Source organism: Hippocampus comes, unplaced genomic scaffold, assembly GCF_001891065.2.
Source record: "Hippocampus comes isolate QL1 unplaced genomic scaffold, H_comes_QL1_v1.1 scaffold137, whole genome shotgun sequence".
In the NCBI taxonomy this organism is placed as follows: domain Eukaryota; kingdom Metazoa; phylum Chordata; class Actinopteri; order Syngnathiformes; family Syngnathidae; genus Hippocampus; species Hippocampus comes.
The window spans coordinates 805,317-826,611 of record NW_017806002.1 but is presented as its reverse complement, the minus strand read 5'-3'; the positions used below and the strand labels follow the sequence as shown (position 1 = coordinate 826,611).

Sequence of the window (21,295 nt, the reverse complement as noted above, 5' to 3'; positions counted from 1 at the left end):
CCCCTCCCGCCCCCAGCCTCTTCCTGCCGGTCTCTCCCGTGACGTCACACACCCGCTGCAACATCAGCACCGCCGCACGTCTGTCTTTGCGTTGTCAACACATAACTGCTCCGTGCAAGTCGTTTAGGGTGGAAAAAATAAATTATTAAAAAGCAATGGGAAATAAATATAAAAAGAGATGCAGTGTACCGCGGGATACCAAAAAAACTAAATGTTAAAAGTTAAAAGCCCCAAATTATTATGAAATATACCATTGTTTGCAATATTAAAAACTATACTGTATAATCATTTTGGGAAAACATTAACAAGACTAAGTTGTTTGTTAAAAAAAAATAATTGCTTGATTTAAATTTCGAAAAATAAAAATTGTTCCGCTTTTGCAATAATTTGGAGGAAATACTTTGGAACAAAACCAAATATACTTAAAGGAAACAGATGTAAAATTGAAATTCATATTTTTCATTAGAAAGGTTTATGCTCTCACGCTCTACAAAGAAAAAAACATGTGAAACACATGTTAATATGGGGAAAATATATTTTAAAATGTTTTTAAAATAATACAACGTAAAAATCGAAAAAATATGTTCAAAATTAAAAACGTCGTACCTCACATTGTAGCATGCATATCAAAAAATAAAAATATATAACAAAATGATTGTGACTATCTGAATGATAATCCCCGTGAGTGACGTAATACACTTGCTTTTGCCATTTACTAAATATTTTTCGAACCAGCCATAACAAAAGATAATAAAACAATGCAAAAAGGGCGTTGAAGAGGTATACTGTACTTTCATGTCGTAAATCACCTCACCTATGCTCAACTCACAAGCTCACATTTATATCATTTGAGAATGTCCCGCCTCTTTCCATGCCCTTCATTGCATTCTGATTGGCTACGGCTTCCCAGATAGGCTAATATGATTGGACGCTTCCTACTAGCCTAATATGATTGGACGACACAAGTCAGTATACATACCAGGAAGTGGTTGTTTTGCAACAACTGTGTGTTACATATATTTATTTTCCCTGACACAACTCCACTGCTTTTAGCTGTTTTTTTATTTTTTTGTAAAACATGGCTAACATCGACCTTGTTCGCGTCGGGAAGAACTTGTTGAAGAGCGCGGACACTGGAGAGGTAAGACACAAAAGTAATTTAAAAAAATGAAACTATATCGTGTAAATTCTTCAGGTTGTATTTCAATTAAGTTTCCCTTTAAATATACTGGACCCACGTTGCCACCCCCTCGGGGGCCTTTGAGTCCTGCTGGCATATAGCTGCTATTATATTTCACACAGAGGCTAATCAGTGTCAAGTGTGTCTTTGGGGTGACTTGTTATCATAATTATGTATTGCTCACATGCATAGAAACAGGCAAGAGGTGGCAAAAGTACAGTACTCACCCTCTGTACTTCGTGCAAAAGTAGACATACTTTTGTAATAAAATACTGTGGTATACGTAGAACTACAGATTCAACTCCTGTAAGTACAGGTAACGAGTTGAACAACAACAAGTTGAAATGCTGGAATAAAAAAGGAGAAACATTCAGTGAATTCATTTTCAATGCCCATTTTGATGTTTCGGCAGGATGAAACGCCTCTGCACACAAATTAGTTCCCTTCTTTTCCTAACTTGACAAAAAAAATCTACTTAAGTACAGTAACAAAATATTTGTACCTTCCACCACTGGGAACAAATGGCAGTGGTATCTGACTTTGTGCTTCTGTGTTGTCACAGAGTGTGGAGCTACAGTCGCTGTGGCAGGACGGGCCGGTGGTCTTGTTTTTCCTGCGGCGCTTCGGCTGCCAGGTGTGCCGCTGGACGGCGGCCGAGATCAGCAAGCTGGAGCCTGACCTGAGCGCCAACGGCGTGGCGCTCGTGGGCATCGGGCCTGAGGAGTTGGGCCTCGAGGAGTTCAAAAAGTTGGGGTTCTTTAAAGGATGTAAGCGGCATTCACGGGACACACTTGTGGCTCGGTCATTCAGAAGTATGATTTTGATGTCATCTTGGTTCCAAGAGACTTGGTTGAATTAAGTGGCTTAATTTGGACAAAAGCAGTGCTTTGTCTCCATCTTGTGACATCTATGAGCAATTATAAACTTTTTTTAAAATGTGGGCTCCGAATGCTTGCAGATTTATCCTTTATAATGTTTATTTTGGAATTATTGCCATGCGCTGTTTTGTTGATGAAAGCAAACAAACATTTAGTTCATTTCAACTACTTAAGTAACTTTTTAAATAAATTGTACTTGTCAGAGTAGTTTTAATGTAACATACTTTTTATTTTTTTATAGGTCTCTTAATTTTTCCCATGACTATATTTTGGTTCATGAGAGATATTTGTGTCACATGACTCTTTCAAACACACCTTTAACTACTCGCTTGACTACACGAAACCAATACGCCACCAATATAATTATTTTGTTGCGGTTTTCTTCATTGTTGTTTTTGATAAAATGATATCATTTGGCAATACGTGGATTAGCATATACATGTTGTTTAGCTTTGCCTGAATAAATTTTGTTTCGCTTCATAGTGAAAATCATCGCAAAACGCCACATGAGGGCAAACAAATAGCTTCGTGTTGTAACCAGTTAGAAGTTGTTTGTTACAACTGCAGCTGTTCTGAAAGCGTTATAAATAAAAATGTATTGTATTTAGGCAACAGGTCACAAACAGAGTCGCAACACACATACAACATAATATAACAGAACTCACAAGCATGTCGTCTTTATCCTTTACGAAAAATGACCGCTTATTTAATATATTGTAGAACTCTTCTTTGTCTGTGTCTGTACGTTTTTATTACACTGCCCCCAGTGTGACTCTCATGAAATAAATAACCAAAACATGTTTTTTTTTCCTTTTAGCAATCTATGTTGACGAGCAAAAGAAATGCTACAAGGATTTGGGCTTCAAAAGGTGTGTTGATCGAGTTTTACCTTGAACACGCTGCACCACGCATTTGGTAACCCTACAAAATCTAAGGTTGTGGTAACTCTGCAGGTCCCAGATTTAATTTCTTTTTATGTATTTGCAGGTACATATCCGGTATGGTTGCATTTACACAAACATAAAACAATCCAAATTGTGTTCAAATTTCAGTTTTGACAAGGTTCTCACTGCCTCAGTTTGTTAACATGAAGCTCGCAGACTTTCATAAGACACAGTGATGTGTGTGGGTTCAAGACGTAAAGTGTAATCACTTGTTTCAGTTTTGCAGTAAACTTTAAGTTTGAAGTGGCAGTCAACAAAAGTTTCCTGTACTTTCACAAGTTTCTGCCGCCATCTCGAGGCGAAATACCTGAAGCTCATTTCTTATATATATATATATATTCTTCAAAAACGGTGACAAAGCTGAACAGTGTCTGAGCAAAAGCTCATAATCTCATCAAGCTACCACTTTATTAAACATTGCATAGTTGAGAATCACTCACTGCTCACTCATGCTCTACTTTCATTAACTTGCCAGGTATACGGCTTTGAGCATGGTTCCCGCTGCTCTGGGGAAGAAAGTACGAGAAGTAGCTTCAAAGGTAGCTGTGTTTAGTTGCATGCTGGTGTAATTCTTCCACCGTTGCCGGCACGTATGCTGACCCTTGCCTCTTTTGCTGCTGCTTCACACGACGCAGGCCAACGCTGACGGCATCCAGGGCAACTTTTCAGGTGACCTGCTCCAGAGTGGAGGCATGCTCATCGTAGCCAAAGGTACACTGCAACAAGAAACGTTCACAAGCGTTCTAATTCAAATTTTTTAAAAAAAGTTTCCCACAGGAAATGTTATAAAATTGAGTTTATTAGTTATGGACTCAAAGGTCCAATATCAATCTTTATTACCTGTACTGGCAAATGAGCATTTTAACTTATAAAAACAAGTATTAAAAACGTAAAAACGTAAACCACTGAGACAAGTAAAAACAAGTCAACTCTTTAAAGCGCAAGTCAAGTCAAAAATTTTCATTCCAAGAATATGTGCTATGCACCACCACTCGTCTAAACACGGCATTCTGAGTAGGAGAATGATGGAGGCATAGTTATAGCATTTGACGATATACAGTGTGTTGAAGTCCAGCCACAAGTGGGCAGTGCTGTTCCATATAAAATGAGAGTGTAAATTAATAGAAGTGTTTTCTTCCAATATTGGTGCTTAGTTCATATTGTGACTATGCTACAAGAAAAACAAAGAACTGTTACTCATAATACAGTGGTGAATATCTCATTTTTCAACCATTTCTTGAATAAAATTATTGAAAATGCAATGGCGACTGTGTCTGCCCTTGACCACTTTTGGAGGATGTGTTCTAACTAGTGGTGATGGTAGACTATATTCAGTAAGCCTCCACTGACTGCCTGTCCACTTTAGAGCTAATTTCAAGATTCTGCATTAAGATTCTTGTTTTCAAGTCTTGAAATGATCTTACCCTGCCTTACCTCTCTAAGACTCTGACAGTGTTCACTCATTTTTCATGGCCGATACATTCCATGATGCCCTGCGATAGGTGAATTTCGGAAAAGTAGAGGGTGGGGGGATTATTTAACCAAAGTAACTCCTCTCCCACCACCATGTCTTCCATTTAGAAGACTTAAAGATGAACAGTAGTCATGGCAACTAACTTACGCCTTCCACAACAAAGATTTACAAAAGGTGCATTACCATGCCAGGATTGTATTGTTGTGATTAAGCTAAGCCATTTTAAACTGAAACGACTAAACCGTATTTTTTAAGCAGACGTTTCGTTGTCCTTGTGTGCTGCTGAGGCCAGAGCATGCCCTGCTCACATTAATTTCTGAACGCAGCATATAATCAGTAACTCGTGCTTCAACTGTTTCCTTGTACTGCCTGACGCTGTGGCCTCACGTACTCCATTTTTTAGGGACTCTGAACAGCCAAACGATACATTTGAACAATGTTTCTGATCGGTTGGAATGAATCAATGCTCTTGGAGCATATTGCCGAACGTACCTTTGATGAGTTTGCATGTTCTCCTCGGGCCTGCGTGGGTTTTCTCCGGGTACTCCGGTTTCCTCCCACATTCCAAAAACATGCACGGCAGGCTTATTGAACACTCTAAATTTTCCCTAGGTGTGAATGTGAGCGTGGATGGTTGTTCGTCTATGCGTGCTCTGTGATTGGCTGACATCCAGTTCAGGGTGTCCCCGACCCACTGCCCGAAGACGGCTGGAATAGGCTCCAGCACCCCCCGCGACCCTTGTGAGGATAAAGCGGATTGGAAAATGGATGGATGGATTTATTGATTTATTTTTGCAGTGCATTGTGTTCTGCATCCTGATTGGCGAAGGGACTATAGACCAATGTCAACAGTCCATGTCTGCTCTCTGTACATCTTGCCAAATTTACGTTTGCAAAAAACAGAGGTTTTGATCTTTGATTTCATTCTATATTATAGTTTTGTATTGTGTAATTGCAAAAAAATAAAGCTTGCCGTAACTGTCGTGATGCTAAGTTTGTGGTAGTAATGTACCTTTCTGCATGAGGGTAAAATGACAACGACACCACATTTATTTAGGTTATTGTGGCCCCTACTGTTATACTTGAGAGTTGCATTGTGTGGCAGGAAGTGGTTCACGTTGATAAGGAGTTTCGTGAGTTTGAGGAAAGAAACGAAAGTGTGAGGTGCATATACGGCAAGAGCTCTGATTTTTTTCCAATTACTCGTAAATTCCTGTTTAGAAGGCGAAACGGTAAGTGGCCATTACTAATGTGTGTTTTATGTTGTTGAGATGCATGTAGGTATATTGTGCATCGTGTAATTGTATATTTTTGTCATCATTTTTCCACCCCAAAAATGGTGTTCATCAGCGTTGGACGTGTGGACAATAAATGCTGTTGAACATTGCTCGACTCGTCAAGTTGTTCGAAACTAGGAAGAAAACCTTCAGCAGCAGTGACACAGACTACTTCATGGATTTTTGCCTGTTGCGGGTCCTTTTTGGAACGTAACCCCCGCGATAAACGAGGGTTCACTGTATTCCCTAAAAGTCATGGAATCGATCACATCCGATATATCTTTTCTGATTGCCAAGGGGGGGAAAAGACCTTGCTACACTTCATCCAAGACTCCCCAGGAGACTATGTACCTTTGGAGGACATTGCAACAGCGTTGTCCATTTCATCCAATGCGAAAGAAGGCCAGAGGCCAGTGGTAAGACACATTATTGTTCTTCTGCAAAAAGTGTCATTGCCATTGTGGATTTCCTAGATAGGACTTTCCCGGTGTGGGGTGAAATGGAACAGCAGGAGAAACATGTGTTCAACAACCCACACGTCAGTCTCGTGAAGTTTTACGTCAGCACCAATGCGCGCATCCACCCGGCCTCCCCACAGAAAATATCACGGTCGCAACTGACTCGTCACAGCCCATCAGACCGCAAAAACTGGAAATTACTTCAATGGATTAGTGCCATTATATCCATGATACTGTAGATAGAGAAATAGATTGTGTGCAAAATCTGGTTCCTCAAAGTTAAGGAATGATATTGAGACGGTTACGGATGTCCTTATCTCACACTGAACCGCAGTAACCGGCCAATCATTCATATCCTTGTTTTGAAAACGAGAAAGGACTTCCAGTATTGGAAAGAAAATTTTACCTTGAGTTCTCCTTAGAGGGTGCTCCACAGGCTTTAAATAAGGTTGAGGTCAGTGGACGATGGGTTTTTCATTCTGTTATGTCCGTGGGCAGCCCAAGCTTCAACTCTATTGCCACATTCTCATCACTGGCTTTTGAACAGATTCTCTCAAAATGAGATGCATTTGCTTGACAAAAACCTTCCTACACATGCCTTTATCGGAACAAACACATTTGGGCTAATTCACACACAAAATTTTCAACAGGACACTGATTTTTTTTAATTTTTATTTTTTAATGTCCATTGTTTTCATTCGTTCCCCAAGGCATGGGACTATTTCATGCTTTTAATCAGCAGAAGGATAATTATTTTCCTCCATTATACATTTAAGCATGCGATTTGCTTGGTAATGTGGAAAAAACGCCTAAAGTAATATTAAGTAATTATGCTCAGCCGAGGAGCTAATTACCGAACGCTTGTGATCGATATCTGTGATGCAGATAGAAAGGACAAAACAATATTTGCAAAATCCTCCCCAGAAAGCTCAAATGTTGATTTCACTTGAATGTCCACCTACAGCACTACTAGTGAAGTGCTAGATGTGATCTCGTCAAATTTTCTTGTCATTAGTAGTACTGATATCACTTAGTTGGCAACTAATGCACAGTTTGGCCTCACTAGTTCTCACACGATTATGACAAAGTGGCACGACTAGTCCCAGGACACATTGGTTCTTGTACATACACCTTAAGATGGATGTCCAGAATATCGGATAAATGGCTGACAGCAAACACATGCTCAAATTTGTACATTTTGCAATATCCTTGATGTCAAAGTTTTTTGTAAAGGAATCTCTCCCCCCCCCCCCTCTCTCTCTCTCAATGAGACAGTGTGACATTTATGTTTGGTGGTGTGCTGTAGGACTTTTGCAATGTAAAATCGAGGCCCGTTGTTGATAAAGGTTGAGACACGCTGCGTTAGTCAGTCCTGTGACCATCAGTTTCGTCAGATCGCTTGTGACCTTCACCGATTTAACGTTGTGCACGGCCGTGTTCCTTCCAAGCACCGCCGACCTCCCGGCGACCTTTCTGAGGGTCTACATGCATCCTCTCAGAACACAAAAGACTTCGTTGTTGCAGCGTGCGCTCCAAATGCTAAAGAAAACGAGTGCGAGTCACATCGTCACTAGCTAGCGGACACGCTTGCTTTGTGAGGGAGGGCTTGCAAGTGAACCTTTTTGAATGTGTCGAGGTCAGCAGCTAATCCCGAAAAATTCCGCTTTTTCTCAAAACATAACTTGACACATTTGTGTTCATGACTCAGTCATCTGTGAAATGTGTTTTATCTGTGGGTGCTTGAAATGTCTTCATTCATTCAATACAGTAGAAAGCCAAAATCTTTGAATGCTCCTCGTCCGGAAAATATTCACTTTTCACATTTCACAGTTAGGTTACGCCAGGATTCATACACAATAATACTCTGCCTACTGACCCTGCATTTTATTGAATAACTGATCTATTAATTATAATCAAAGAATAAAATGTAGAAATGGGCGGCCCGGTGGTCCAGTGGTTAGCGCGTCGACCTCACAGTGCAGAGGTACCGGGTTCAATTCCAGCTCCGGCCTCCCTGTGTGGAGTTTGCATGTTCTCCTGGGCCTGCGTGGATTTTCTCCGGGTACTCCGGTTTCCTCCCACATTCCAAAAACATGCATGTCAGGCTGATTGAACACCCTAAATTGTACCTCGATGTGAGTGTGAGCGCGGATGGTCGTTCATCTCTGTGTGGCCTGTGATTGGCTGGCAACCAGTTCAGGGTGTCCCCCGCCTACTGCCCGAAGACGGCTGGGATAGGCTCCAGCACCCCCCGCGACCCTTGTGAGGATAAGCGGACCAGAAAATGGATGGATGGATAAAAATGTAGAAACCTGCATGAATTACACTGCTCAACAGTCAATTTTCATCAGATGGCTAACGTGTTATGTTTATTTGGGCTTTAATGTCTCTACCGTGTATGCATGAGCGAGCAAAATAATGGCGAAATGCGCTCGAATGTGGCTACAAGATTTTCATAGTGTTAGACACATTGGTTAAAGATTTCGTCACCCAGCGCCAAACCTGACACCAAACTACAAAATGCCATTAAAAAAAAAAAGGGGCTCCCTCTTTTCACCAGGAAAAAGAAAATCTGCCCTTTTCCGTTCTTTTATACTCAGCAGTCGAAAAAAGGCTTATCTCTAGTTTAATAAGGCTTATCTCACTCTAGTAAAATTTGTCCAGAATTTGTATTTGGAAAGCCAGATGAGCGCATTGTGGTCGACTGTAGCGTACTTTATTCAGCCTGTAGGGCCCTACCTATTAACCATGCAGCAGTCGTAGAGGGAAAGCACTTGAAGCAGCTATGAAAGACAAAAGTCTAATCCACAATAAGTCCCATTTCAAGTTCACTGTATGAATCTGACATCTAAATCAAAGTGAATTTCGAAGTGTGAGATTGTGAGGGAAATAAAACCTCTTATTCGTGTCACTTGATGTGTAAATACAAAAATGACAACTTTGTACTTTTTTTTTTGCAGTGCAATGACGACGTTTGCACCCGTTGAGGACGTCGCTCATCAAGTGTGAGTCAAATCTCATCCAATCAAGTGCAAAATGAGACATTCCACCGTATACAAATTATTGTCTCACCTTGTTTTGAAAAACAAGTGAATAAAATCAAGGCCATAGTTTGCAATCCCAGCTGGTTGCTTTGAGTTAGATTTTTTTTTTGGGCGGTGGGAGGGCTGACGTATGTGTTTTTTTTGTTTTTGTTTTTTTCACAATTTAAAACAGTACCCAGCGTCATCATTGAAAGTCTGTTGCTTATCTGTTGGCCTTCACATGATCATGCTCGTAATGATCCAGCACACTGAAATCATTTTGTTGGGACATTCACTTTAATGGCAATTGTTACAGATTAGCATCACAAAAATAGCAGTCATTGTAGAAATCAAATCAAATCAACAGCACGAACATTCATAAAACATAATTTTATGATACTTTTTTCTATCTGGCAAAGCAACAATGCAATCTCATAAATAGATAAATAAATTCCTCTTACATTTTCAGATATAGTTCCGTTAGATATATATTGTGTGTTAATATAGCAAAAAAAAGTACTTGGCTGGTCCTAACAACACATTTTCACCATATGGATATAACCTGATGTGTGTCTATGTAAGTAGTGCTGTATAGAACATCAAACAAATGCAGTAACACCTATTTATATCTACTACCTATATTGTAGAATAGAGCACATTCAGATTAAACAGTCACAGGGCATCCTGAATGTCATTCTTCTTTCTTTCTTGCTTGCTTGCAAGCTCTCTGTAGCACAGAAGCAACATTGATCACCCCACTCAACACGCTCTCACCCCTCCTCCTCTGCTCGGCTTTGATTCTCCTTCCATTACTTGGTAATAAAGATAGAAAATAACAGTCCCAGCGCCATTCGTCCAGGTTCTTATTGGCGGTCACAAGGCCTCGGGGTCCTTTCATCTCCATTAAATCAATGTGAGCGTCATCTGCTGGCTTGTGCCTGATCAGTCCACCCATCATGTGTAATTGCTTGTGTCCGAAAGGCAAAGAGTCCAGTATTAGCTTAGTGTTGTTGTACTAATTCGACAAATGTAGCATTGTCATCTCATATGCAATAGTGGAAGCAGAGAGAAGTTACTATTATTATATTTTCTAATACAGTGGATACACGGATGATTAGAAAGTAGAATCTTGAAATCCCCAATCCCAGTTCTAACAAAAACTGGACTAAACAAGACAAAGTGATAGTCTGCTTTATTTTTTATGCTGCTTTGACATTTCTTTGGGAATTAGCGATGATAAGCCAACAAAGAAAATGGTAATGACGACAAAGGGAATTTATCCCCGAAAGCGGTACTGAAAATCGATAACAAATAAAGCACTTTTTTTATACATTGGTAAAGTTTAGGTGTCTTTTGTGACACCATTTTTATTAATAGTCGGCAGTTGTTTTTGTTGTCCTTTGTAGTTGATGTTTTTTGATGTGAATCAGCAATTAATAAGCGACGAGGAAAAGTTAATGACACCCGGGAGGGAATTTATAGCCAAAAGCCATCCTCATGATAACTCGCGCAAGAGTTGTTGTTTGCTGTTGTTGTAGTAGAAGTTGTTGTTTTTTTTTTGTTTTTTTTTTTAAACGACATCTTAGCTACAATCGGTGTTTCACTTGTTTTACAATTCGAAAAGTAGTCAGCTACCAAACCTGAATACACAACAGACTCTTAGAACTCAACAGTTCCATGCACAGACGACTCAACATTTGACTAAAAGCACGAGTTAGTCAAGAAATCCACAACGCCCTGATCCCAATCGTAACAAAAACTCGGTTTTGTTTGACATTTTTTTTGTGGTGAATCGATTATGATAAGGCAAGCCGGAAATTCTGTTTGCTACATTGCTTTTAAGCAGTTGTTGTTTTTACCTTACAATTGACAATTAACTACATAAAACGGGTACTTGTACTGTATGAAAATGTTTGATGATTTGAACTGTTAACCATTTTAATTGATTTTTTTTCCCCCTCAACCAATCAATTAAAATTCAAACCAATCATGGGTCAGACAGGTTCTTCGAACTGTTCTAGTTCTTTCAATTCACTACAATTATTCCCTAAAGTTGAAGTATGTCTGAGGCACTCAGAAAGCTTCCGAAAAGCCACGTTGAAATATTTGCTGACTTATCGTTAAAAGCTGCAGTTCACTTTGAATGTTAATTTGTGGTAAAAGCTGCAAAGACTGAAGTCTTAAGTCTCTCAGGTAATTTGCTGCACTTAGGCAAACTCGCAGGGCGGAACTAATTCTCTTGTCGCCGCCGATGTTTCCATTACTTTTGCGAGTGCGTGCCGTGATTCACTCCGCAGCGGTCAAATGAAAACATTAATCACAAAGATCTGCTCTCCAGATTTGCTTGGACAATTCCCAGAAGAAAATGCTTGACACAAAATGTTAGCGTTGCCTCGTGAGTTGACCTTCAAGCCATGAAACGAATCCACGATGTCACTGGTTGCAAACATGAGAACAGTGACCTCAGTACATGGTGTCACCTCAAATAAATGAGCCTTTTGCAGGACAGTCAGCATGAAGACAGTGTCTCCTTTCAGCCCGCCGTCACAGGAAATATGGCAAACGAAGTGGAAAACTTTCTACCAGACGCGGCACTTTTGCTCTGGGTTCATTGGACTGCCTTTTTGGCACTGGAACGCTTCTGAGAAAGCTTCAAAATTCTGCAGCGAACCGAGAACCCTAAGGAGAAAAAAAAACTCCATCAAGATGAGTTTGCAATATCCATCTTTAAAGGCTGAAAATTTAACCCAGAGAGTATCCAGAGAAAACCCAAATAAACTTTGTTTCCCTGGAAAACCCGGAGTCGACTGAGAGCCCTGGTGTCCCCAAAGGAAACCAGAGGTTGCTACAACCTTTAGTCTTAGAGGAAAACCCAGATTACCTGTACTTCACACACACATGGTTGGGAAGAACATCAAACTCCACACAGAAAGTCATCTTGTTTAAAGTAACTGACTGGAAATTAACCAAACATCCAGGGAAAACTGGAGCACTCAGAGAAAACTTTGCGAATCCAGGACTTCACAGAGAATACTTAAATCCCCAGACATTTGCAGAGTACCCGAGGAAGCCTGGAACCTCCTGAAAAAACTGGAGTTTCTGGAGAAAATGGAGAAAACCGAATTGGAGTACCTTGAGAAAATGGAGTACTTGAAATACCCACACCAAAGCATGGGAAGACCATGTAAACTCCACTAAGAAAATGAAAAACTGAATCGAACTAGGGCAGCCCAGTGGTCGACTGGTTAGCGTGTTGGCCCCCCAGTACAGAGGTGCAGGGTTCGATTCCGGACCTCCTGTGTGGAATTTGCATGTTCTCCCTGTGCCTGCGTGGGTTTTCTCCAAGTACTCCGGTATCCTCCCACATTCCTTAACTGTCATGGTACGTTCATGGAGCACTCTAAATTGTCCCAAGGTGTGATTGTGAGCCGAATGGTCGTTCATCTTTGTGTGCCCTGCGATTTCCTGGCAACCAGTTCAGGGTGTACCCCGCTTCCTGCCCAAAGACAGGTTCCAGCACGCTGGACAAGCGGATCAGAAAATGGATGGATGGATGGATGGATGAATCGAACTAGGGATCTTCTTGCTGTGCCGAAACAACGCCAACCACTCTTTCACCATACCATCTAGCGACCTTCCTATGACCCCTGACCTTGACCATTTGACAAAGCTTCATTCCTGACAAACGACACAGCCGACAACTCTCTGATTTCTAATACTGACTGACTTACTTTGTGGCCAGCTATAAATTATTTTACAATGGTGGCATGTACTGTACGTCTCACCTGTATTCCAACGGACTGTGAGAGTCCGTCTTGATGGACTGACTGGCATATTCCGGCCGATATGCACCGCACCAAACCTGAATGAAGTAAAGTGATCATTTCGCGTAGTGAATGGGCCTTTTGTCCAAAAGCACCAATCCTCCGCTAAATGCCTCAGATTCTTGGTGCACCTCCAAAATATCATGTATCCTTGTTTTCTTTGCTTACTTGGGCAAAGTTAAGAAAGAACAGCTGCTTGTGATCCATGTCTAAACCGGGCAGACGAGGCTCTTCGCCTTCTGTTTCCACCCACTTCAGGTAAGCCTGTAAACAAATCAAGTGTCAATTTTCAAAACACATCTCACGTGTCTTGTGTACCTCGAAATCACGCGGTGATCTACTCATGTCACAGCCCACCTTGTAGGCCTGCCGAACCCCTCCGTTATCTGCAATGTTTTCCCCTAAAGTGCTGATTCCGCTTACCTACAATGACAAGTCCATGAATGCACACAAACGCATCCCCGATGTCGTTGATCTATAGTCATGAACAAGCCTGACATTTTGTCCACCCGCGAGCTTCCAGTTGAACTTGCCGTACTGCTGCACCATGCACTGTGACTGCTCCTTGAAATGCTCCGCAGAGTAATTACTCCACCAGTTGAGCATGTTGCCGTCCTTGTCGAAACTACGCCCTGGCAGGGAAAAAAACCAAGTACGGTACATTAATTCAAGTACATCTTGAGTTGGTGCTATCCTCAGATCTAGATTATTTCATTTTGTCACATGTACAATACACAATGACATTTTGTCTCTGCATATAACCCATCACGAAGGAGCAGTGAATCGCAAGCAAAAGGTGGCCGTAGACCTAAGTACATGGGGCGGGGGAGGGGAGGTGACAGAGTACCAGCTAAAAATGGAATACTGTACCCATAACCCAAGGAAACTTGAAGTACACAGAAAGAGCGGGAGTACCCAAAGAAATCTGGAGTCCACTGATAAAAAGTGGACTATTTAACCCCTTGACTTGCCAGTGAAAACTAGATGACATGGCAAAAACTGCAGTTCAGAGAGAAAACCAAACTAACCCAGGAAACCCAGAGTTGACGCATACAAATAGATTCTTCAGACAAAACAAGGAGAAAACTGTGAGTTCCTGAAGAAAAGTGGACTACCTGGAGAAACTGGGCTACCCAAACAAATCTGGAGCGCACAGAGAAAACTGGAGTATTCTGAGAAAACCTGATTTAACCAGAGTAAATTGTTGTCCCCATGGAAACCTGGATTACGCAGACTAAACTGGAGTACCTCAAAGGTCTCAACGTGCGGTGCTCAGAGCGATCCATGGCAGAATCAAAATGGGGGATGTTATTGCTCGGAGGCAACAGTGCGAGTTTCTCTGCTGCCATACAAGCCCTTTGGTTGCCACATATTTTTAATAGTAGTAAGAGATAGCAACATGTTTTAGAGGCATTTCTGCATTTAAAGTAGCCACCATTTAGCAAGCCTTACCGTTGTCATCGAATCCGTGTGTGATCTCGTGGCCGATGATCATTCCAATTCCACCAAAGTTCAGAGCCTGCTGTTGATTTTTACTGAAGAAAGGCGGCTGCAGGATGCCTGCGGGAAACACTGGCAAGCACATGAAGGTGCACATGAGCCGAACTGAAGACGCTATTCAGAGCCGTCGTCATGAAAGATCTTACCGATCTGGTTTCTGTTGGGAGAGTAAAAAGCATTCACCACGGCCGGTCCGATGATCCACCTGAGAAGGAATGTTTGGAATTCTCTCATCAAGTATTTCTCCAGACAACATACTTGAGCCTTCATCTTTCATTGAGTGTTAACTTACAAGTTGGGATCCACTGGCTCTCTGAGCTTTTTGAGACTCTTGTGGGCTTCAGACTTGAGGTTCTCCAGAATGTTCTCAAAGTAGTGTTCCTCGCTAAAATTCAACTGAATGGGGAAAGCAATACAAATGAGTGGATGCAAGCATCTCTCTCTCTCTCTCTCTCTCTCTCTCTCTCTCTCTCTCTCTCTCTCTCTCTCTCTATATATATATATATATATATATATATATATATATATATATATATAATTAGTCAGTTATTTTCTCCATTAACACAGAGTGTCTGTATTCTTACGTGAGCATACTCTTGGTCCAGCTTCTGGTTACTCTTCTGCAGAATGTGATCTGGATAGCCAATATGCTCTTTGATGGCCATGGCCTGCAGGAAGTAACACCACAATTAGGCTGACAATGTTCAACATCTGCATGCATACAGTGATAGTCAATGAGTTGTACAGTATGTACTCCATTTGGGTGGGGAGGGGGGCTGATTTTAATTTTTTTACTGTTTTCATGTCCAGTATATTTTAAATGACACATGCCTGACATGGCTGTAAATCAACACATGACATCACCCCAATATTGTTGTTGTTTTTTTTTTTTTGTTTGTTTGTTTTGTCGTTTGGACAGACACAGGTGTGTATTCGGCACCAACCTGTATATCGATTACAGTAATCCCTCAGTATAACACGCTTCATCTTTCATAGCTTTGCTGTTTCATTGTTTTTTTTAATTTATTAATTAATTTTTTAAATCACAGTGCATTGTGTTCTGCATCCTGACTCAGGACTGTAGACAATGTCAACAGTCTCCCCACCTCTTCGCTGTACAGCTTGCCAATTTTCTCCATGACAAAACCCACAATGTCGACAAAACGTTTTCTACGGCATTTCTAAAAACTGTCAGATATTTTGTAAGATGTTTGGGCCTGAAAAAAGGTTTAATGTTTGGTTTCATTGCAAACGATATTGTATACCTAATAATTGTGAAAAATAAAGATCACTACCTCACGGATTTCGCTTATCACGGGTTTTGTTTTAGAACATAACGCCCGCGATAAACAAAGAATTACTGTCCATCGATCGCACATGGACAGGATAAGTCACTGTGCTTTGATTGGCACACACTGTATCCGATTTTTACACTCATTTGGAAGAGGCCTAATTCCAGTTTAAAAATTTCCGCTTCCGTGGTGGTATTTCATGGAAAACCCAAACAAGAGGACACCTCAGAGCAGACTTAGTAGAAGCTAAGAGGGGCTTGGATTGCCCTGAGGTCCAATGAAGGTTAAGGAGGCATCCAGAGACAGGGAACACTCCCTGCTTGGACGGCTCCCGCATGACCAAGACTCACATGAGCGCAGGCTAATGCCTGGATGGATGAACAGATGAAGACTACCTTCTCTCTGGCCTTCTCCTTGGAAGGTGCATCCATCCAACTTAGCTCCTCCAGTGTTTCTACATACGCTGTCTGGATCTTCCCGATGAGATCGCTGACCTAAGAACATGAACAAACCAGGATGATAGTGACTACACGCCCTGTAATTGATTGACGACCAGTCCAGGCTGTCGTCCGCTTTTTGCCCCGAATCAACTGTGATATGCTTAAGCGCTCCGTGACCCTGAACGCGATAAGCGGGTTCGAAAAGTATGGATGCGTAATGGAAACTGCTTCCGGTTGTCCACATCTAAACTGTTTCTCTCTGTTGTTTCCAATGTAAATTTGGCATCAGGGGAGAAAATGAGACGTTCCTCACCATTCGTTTGCTTTCTCCGGCAAAAGTCTCACGTACGTACAGCGCTCCGACGGCATTCTCCATGCTGCTCTGGACGTAACGAACACAATCTCGCCACCAGGCATCCTCCACTGTTGTTCCATACAGAGTCTGAAACACACACACACACACATGTGAAATTAGCGGAAACTTTGTCATTCACTAACCGAGCTTTTTGTTGCGGCGGAGTCTACCTTCCTGTAACGGGCCCTGGCGTCTTTGAAACGACGACTCAAGCTGTTAACTCTGTCAATGACCAGCTGCCAGGTGAGATAGTTCTGCATAGTTCTGCACAGATGAAGCGTTACTATATTGGTGCATTTCTCTTTCTTTGTTTTTTTTTTTCTTTGCACGAGTGCCTTTTGCTGACCGAACGCTATGTCTGGCAAGGACTTCATTCATCTTGTCCAGGTAAGGCGAGCCGTAGATCACCACTTCTTCTTCCAACTCCACATCGAGAGACACGCTGGATAGCACGCCTTGAATAAACCGTCTCCAATTAAACCCCTGAAATACAACAAGAGGTTTCTTTTAAGGACCAGGTGTTATTTATTCCTAGTCTTCTGATGAATAAATCGCCTTTTAGAGGCTTCAACAGAAACCAAAAAATTCTGGTGAAAATGCATTTTAGGCATCGGAAATACAAAAGCCTCAAATTCGGCAGCTGCTGTCACGCGGCTTCATGACCGTGACATCTAATTGTTGACAGTTACAAAACAAACATTGGAAAATGAGCCGCGGGCTGTTTCAGCAACTCTCAAGACAAAGACATGATTATCTAATCACGTGTAGCAGCCCGCTGTCGACAATTCCCATCGCAACATTCGTGTTAATTACTTTCTTTTGTCCGAGCGAACCATTGTAATCAACTGCTTCTCGACGTCCTGTGTGTTATCTCCGGAGCCAGACCCACAGTCCTCACTCACGTTAAAGCTGAATGTGCTCTGCAGCTCGTTCAGCGTCATCTTGTTGTAAAGTACAGTGACATCCTGGCGTTCCTCAGCCGGCAACGTGGCCTGGATGGAGGGAAATCATCGGTGTCATTGTACAAATGCTGCCAAACATGTGCCATGAAATGTTTACAGCTTGTTGTTACACCTGAAAATGTAACCGTGCGTATGAGTCGATTTTATTATTTATCCATTCCTGCTCTCCAGAGGTATGAAAGCGCCTCCCTTTTCGCGTTTATCGTCGCACTCACGTTGGCAATGTCCGTCTCCAGGTCCAACACTTGCATCATTTCCTCCCACACGCGTTCATCGTCCTGTGTCAGGTTCCTGTCCTCCCGTGTCATCTTGGCGATGGCCACCATGAAGTGAAGGTAGGCCTCTCGAACCTACGATGACATTCGTAAATGGTAATGACAATGTGTATGCTGTTATCAATAGAATAATTGGCCCTTTCGTGCCTCACCTTTTTGTAGTTTCCATCATTGAAATAATAATCTCTTGAAGGCATCCCAAGTCCTGGCTGGTCAATCTAAACAAAATAAATGATATTCTCTTACGTACCATAACATAATATTACAGTGACTTTCCTTTTTCCTAGATTCAAAATGTTAAAATAACATTGATAGTAGTTGATGTGCCAGAAAAGTATTCTTTCATGGAAAAAAAAATAGATTTCAAATAAATAATGCGTATAAAGATCATGTTCATGAAAACCAGACTCTACATGAGACAGACCCCCCCCCCCCCAAAAGTGATTTCTATGAGAGTGTGACAAGTGGAAAAGTGTTTAAAACACCTGGGAATGGTCTGAATTTTGGGGCGTGGCATAATACGCACAATAATCTTCTTTAAACAGTAGGTTGGTTCACTTTTGGCTCACTTTTAAGGAAATTGGCATCACGAAGTGATCGAATACATGTCGATGATAAAGGGATGTCGATCTTACATAAACGATATGGCGCCGAGAATCCCGGTCGTCGGTCCACACGTACATGTCCAGTAGCGCCTTCTTGTGAAAGCGAGATGTCATTGTGGCCAGAGTGTCCTCGAGGTTCCATTCTTCTTCTGCAGTAAAATCAAATATAGTATAACCCATACAGCGCTCACATTTCTATCAAGGTTCAATAAAAATGACAAGAATGAGATCATAGATTAAATACGGATGATTTGGACCCTGCGAGTATCAGATAATTAAAAAGAATATTTTGCAGTTTAAGGCAGCATGGTGTACTAGGGATTAGCACATCCGCCACACGGTTCTTAAGATTCAGGGTCCAAATTTCTACACAGGACATCCTGTGGGCTTCCCCAAATGTGACCCAAATAAGGCTAAATGGTTTACAAAATGGATGGATTGATTTTGCACAATGTCAAAAAAGAAAGGGAAAAAAAAAGTCATGAAAATATTTTGATTATGATTCAATGTGAGTTGCTTCATTTAAAATATATATAAAAATTTAACACGGATCAGTCTTTCAATATAGTGTTTTTTAATTTTATTTATTTATCATTTATATTATAATTTCACATGTTAAATTCAGTTCTGAGAAGTCAATCAATATGAAATGTGTTTTTATTTTCTAAGAAAAAAAAGTTTTTTTTTCCATGAAATACAGACCAGTAATTATTTTTTGTTTTTTGTAAAGAACTCATGACCACATTTTTTCATTTAATACAGAGCACAGATTCAGTATTAACTATTTTCTCATTTTTATAGCAACATGCCTTCTTTGCAACAAAGTAATTCTTAATCACAAAATAATATTCTAGTCAGCTAGTTGGACATTTTGTTTTTACCAGAGGTGGCATTCCAGTCATCAGAAGTCACAGGCCAGTCGCCAATAGTGTCGATGAGCCTCAGGAGGGGCTGAGAATCGCGTTGCTCGATGAGGCCTAAATAAGTCAAGCGGTCACAACATTAGGGACACCTGCACAGGTCCAATGCAACACCTGTCCCCAACATATTTTCTTAATCTATCTTTTAGATGTAGACGACTGATGAGCTTACTCTCATTCAAGCAGGAGCTGTAAAGGATTTTAGCTTTCTTGATGGCATCTCTGTCTTGTTCGCTCTGCGTCTCCAAAGCACCTGAAAGGCAGGCGACAGCACACGGTCACCGGCTTTATCTTTGTGGGAAGTAAAGATCACCATTGGCATCGGCGTTATATTTTAATTCAGAGGTGATTCGTTTGCTAAATTAATGCAAGAAGAAAAAAAAAAAACCAAAAACCTACAACTACAAACTACAAATATTTAATATAGAGCAGTTATTTGAAATAATTTGTTTCATTAGAAAAAGACAATTTTGGTCTTTTTGGGCTATAGTTTGAATATTTATATGCGTTTTATTATTATTTTTTAAAATTTAATACAAGGCAGTGATGCAGTGTGACTTGATTCCTTTAACAATGCAAAATATATGTAAAACAATTCTATGAAATAAATAATTAACTGGATTTTTTTCCTTCAAAATTAAAACAGATCTAAATGTACCGGTAATCAAATTTAATGCATTGAAAATTATATATTTAAAAATATGTATGTGCAGAGCAGTGATTCAATGAGATTGTTCATAATTTTTAAAAACAGGACAGAACAGTGATTATATTTCCAAGAGTCAAAATGATATTGATATTTTTTAAGAAATAACTAAGTCTAATAAATAAAAAAAAAAAAACACACTTTAGTTCATTTGGAGATAAACTGGACGACCTATACTCTGCACGGTATGGACATATTTACAAATACCATGTATTAAATCATATGATTTTACTATATATCATCGAATGTTAAACATTCTAAATCATTTCTGTTTTTCGATTAGGATTTAATTCACCGTCAGGAATTAAAATGTGTTTAAAAAAAGAAAAAAAAAAGACAACCATTTGCTGTCTCCTGCTCAAGTTTAGACCTCCAACCCAGCCTTTTCCAAAAATGTTATCCCATTTTATCACGCAGCTCCCCACCCCCACAGAGCTTCAGAAAAGCCTGCTCTTTAGTAAAATCTCACACTTGAGGACCATGGCGCAATCACGTGGTTTGGCAATCTCTGCTCGAACCAATGAAGGGCCACATCCTGACCTTTGAGCACAATCTCCAGCTTGTCCCTGAGGATGTCAAAGACGCTGTGACGCGAGCTGGTCTCGGGGATGACATGGCGCTCCAGCCAGCCCCCGCAGGCGTACTGGTAGAAGTTATCGCAGGGCTTCACCGACGCATCCATGTTCTGCAGGAGCCGCGACGCTTTGGTGGGAAGACAGGACGATTGCAGGCGGGGGCGGGGGGTGTCAGAATAAGACTTATTTTTATGACATGCTTTTAATTTTTGAAGGCCTCACCTGCTGTAACGCAGTCTGCCGTTGTGCACACGGTGTCGAGTTTGGAGTGACGCAGCTGACCTGGGTGGAGACAATGAACTTGCTACCTCAAACACCTCAAACCTTGTACCAGTTTGCCTTAAAACAAAAATGTTTACATTGCACTATATTCAAATTAATAATGTGTGTGTGTGTGTGTGGGGGGGGGGGTCTGAAAGTACAGTGTTAAACTTTCATTGAAAGAGGGCATAATATATCAAATTGACTTTCTAATGGCTTTTATGTTGTTATTTGGGTCTCGGAAGTGCCCAACTGGACTGCTCTGTTTGTCTCGTGCAAGTAGGCTTCACCTGCCTCTACAGCAGGGGTGTCAAACATACGGCCCCCGCGGCCCGCCCCGGCCCCC

At 41.1% G+C, this 21,295-nt stretch overlaps 2 protein-coding genes across 3 annotated transcripts in view; one reads left to right on the top strand and one right to left on the bottom strand.

The window, feature by feature from the left end:
- Positions 1–982: 982 nt before the first annotated feature.
- Positions 983–9,336, top strand: prxl2b (peroxiredoxin like 2B). Its single transcript, XM_019892522.1, has 7 exons — positions 983–1,141; positions 1,743–1,947; positions 2,876–2,927; positions 3,478–3,541; positions 3,638–3,713; positions 6,051–6,169; positions 9,172–9,336. The coding sequence occupies exons 1-7, from the start codon at positions 1,079–1,081 to the stop codon at positions 9,196–9,198; spliced, it is 606 nt and encodes a 201-aa protein (XP_019748081.1). The 5' UTR covers positions 983–1,078; the 3' UTR covers positions 9,199–9,336.
- A 1,073-nt stretch (positions 9,337–10,409) lies between these two features.
- mmel1 (membrane metallo-endopeptidase-like 1) overlaps positions 10,410–21,295 on the bottom strand; it is a 21,223-nt gene continuing 10,337 nt past the window's right edge. For both annotated transcript variants that reach the window (XM_019892520.1, XM_019892521.1), the window contains 21 exons: positions 20,911–20,970; positions 20,654–20,815; positions 19,580–19,660; positions 19,369–19,464; positions 18,518–18,636; positions 18,035–18,100; positions 17,823–17,957; positions 17,548–17,637; positions 16,992–17,128; positions 16,816–16,909; positions 16,604–16,732; positions 16,246–16,344; positions 15,143–15,226; positions 14,851–14,954; positions 14,705–14,763; positions 14,511–14,630; positions 13,557–13,690; positions 13,416–13,481; positions 13,227–13,322; positions 13,020–13,096; positions 10,410–11,913 (listed from right to left, as the gene is read on the bottom strand). In XM_019892520.1, coding sequence (XP_019748079.1) covers positions 11,814–11,913; positions 13,020–13,096; positions 13,227–13,322; positions 13,416–13,481; positions 13,557–13,690; positions 14,511–14,630; positions 14,705–14,763; positions 14,851–14,954; positions 15,143–15,226; positions 16,246–16,344; positions 16,604–16,732; positions 16,816–16,909; positions 16,992–17,128; positions 17,548–17,637; positions 17,823–17,957; positions 18,035–18,100; positions 18,518–18,636; positions 19,369–19,464; positions 19,580–19,660; positions 20,654–20,815; positions 20,911–20,970 — 2,108 coding nt within the window. In that variant the 3' untranslated portion in view covers positions 10,410–11,813. The remainder of the gene's footprint in view (positions 11,914–13,019; positions 13,097–13,226; positions 13,323–13,415; positions 13,482–13,556; positions 13,691–14,510; positions 14,631–14,704; positions 14,764–14,850; positions 14,955–15,142; positions 15,227–16,245; positions 16,345–16,603; positions 16,733–16,815; positions 16,910–16,991; positions 17,129–17,547; positions 17,638–17,822; positions 17,958–18,034; positions 18,101–18,517; positions 18,637–19,368; positions 19,465–19,579; positions 19,661–20,653; positions 20,816–20,910; positions 20,971–21,295) is intronic.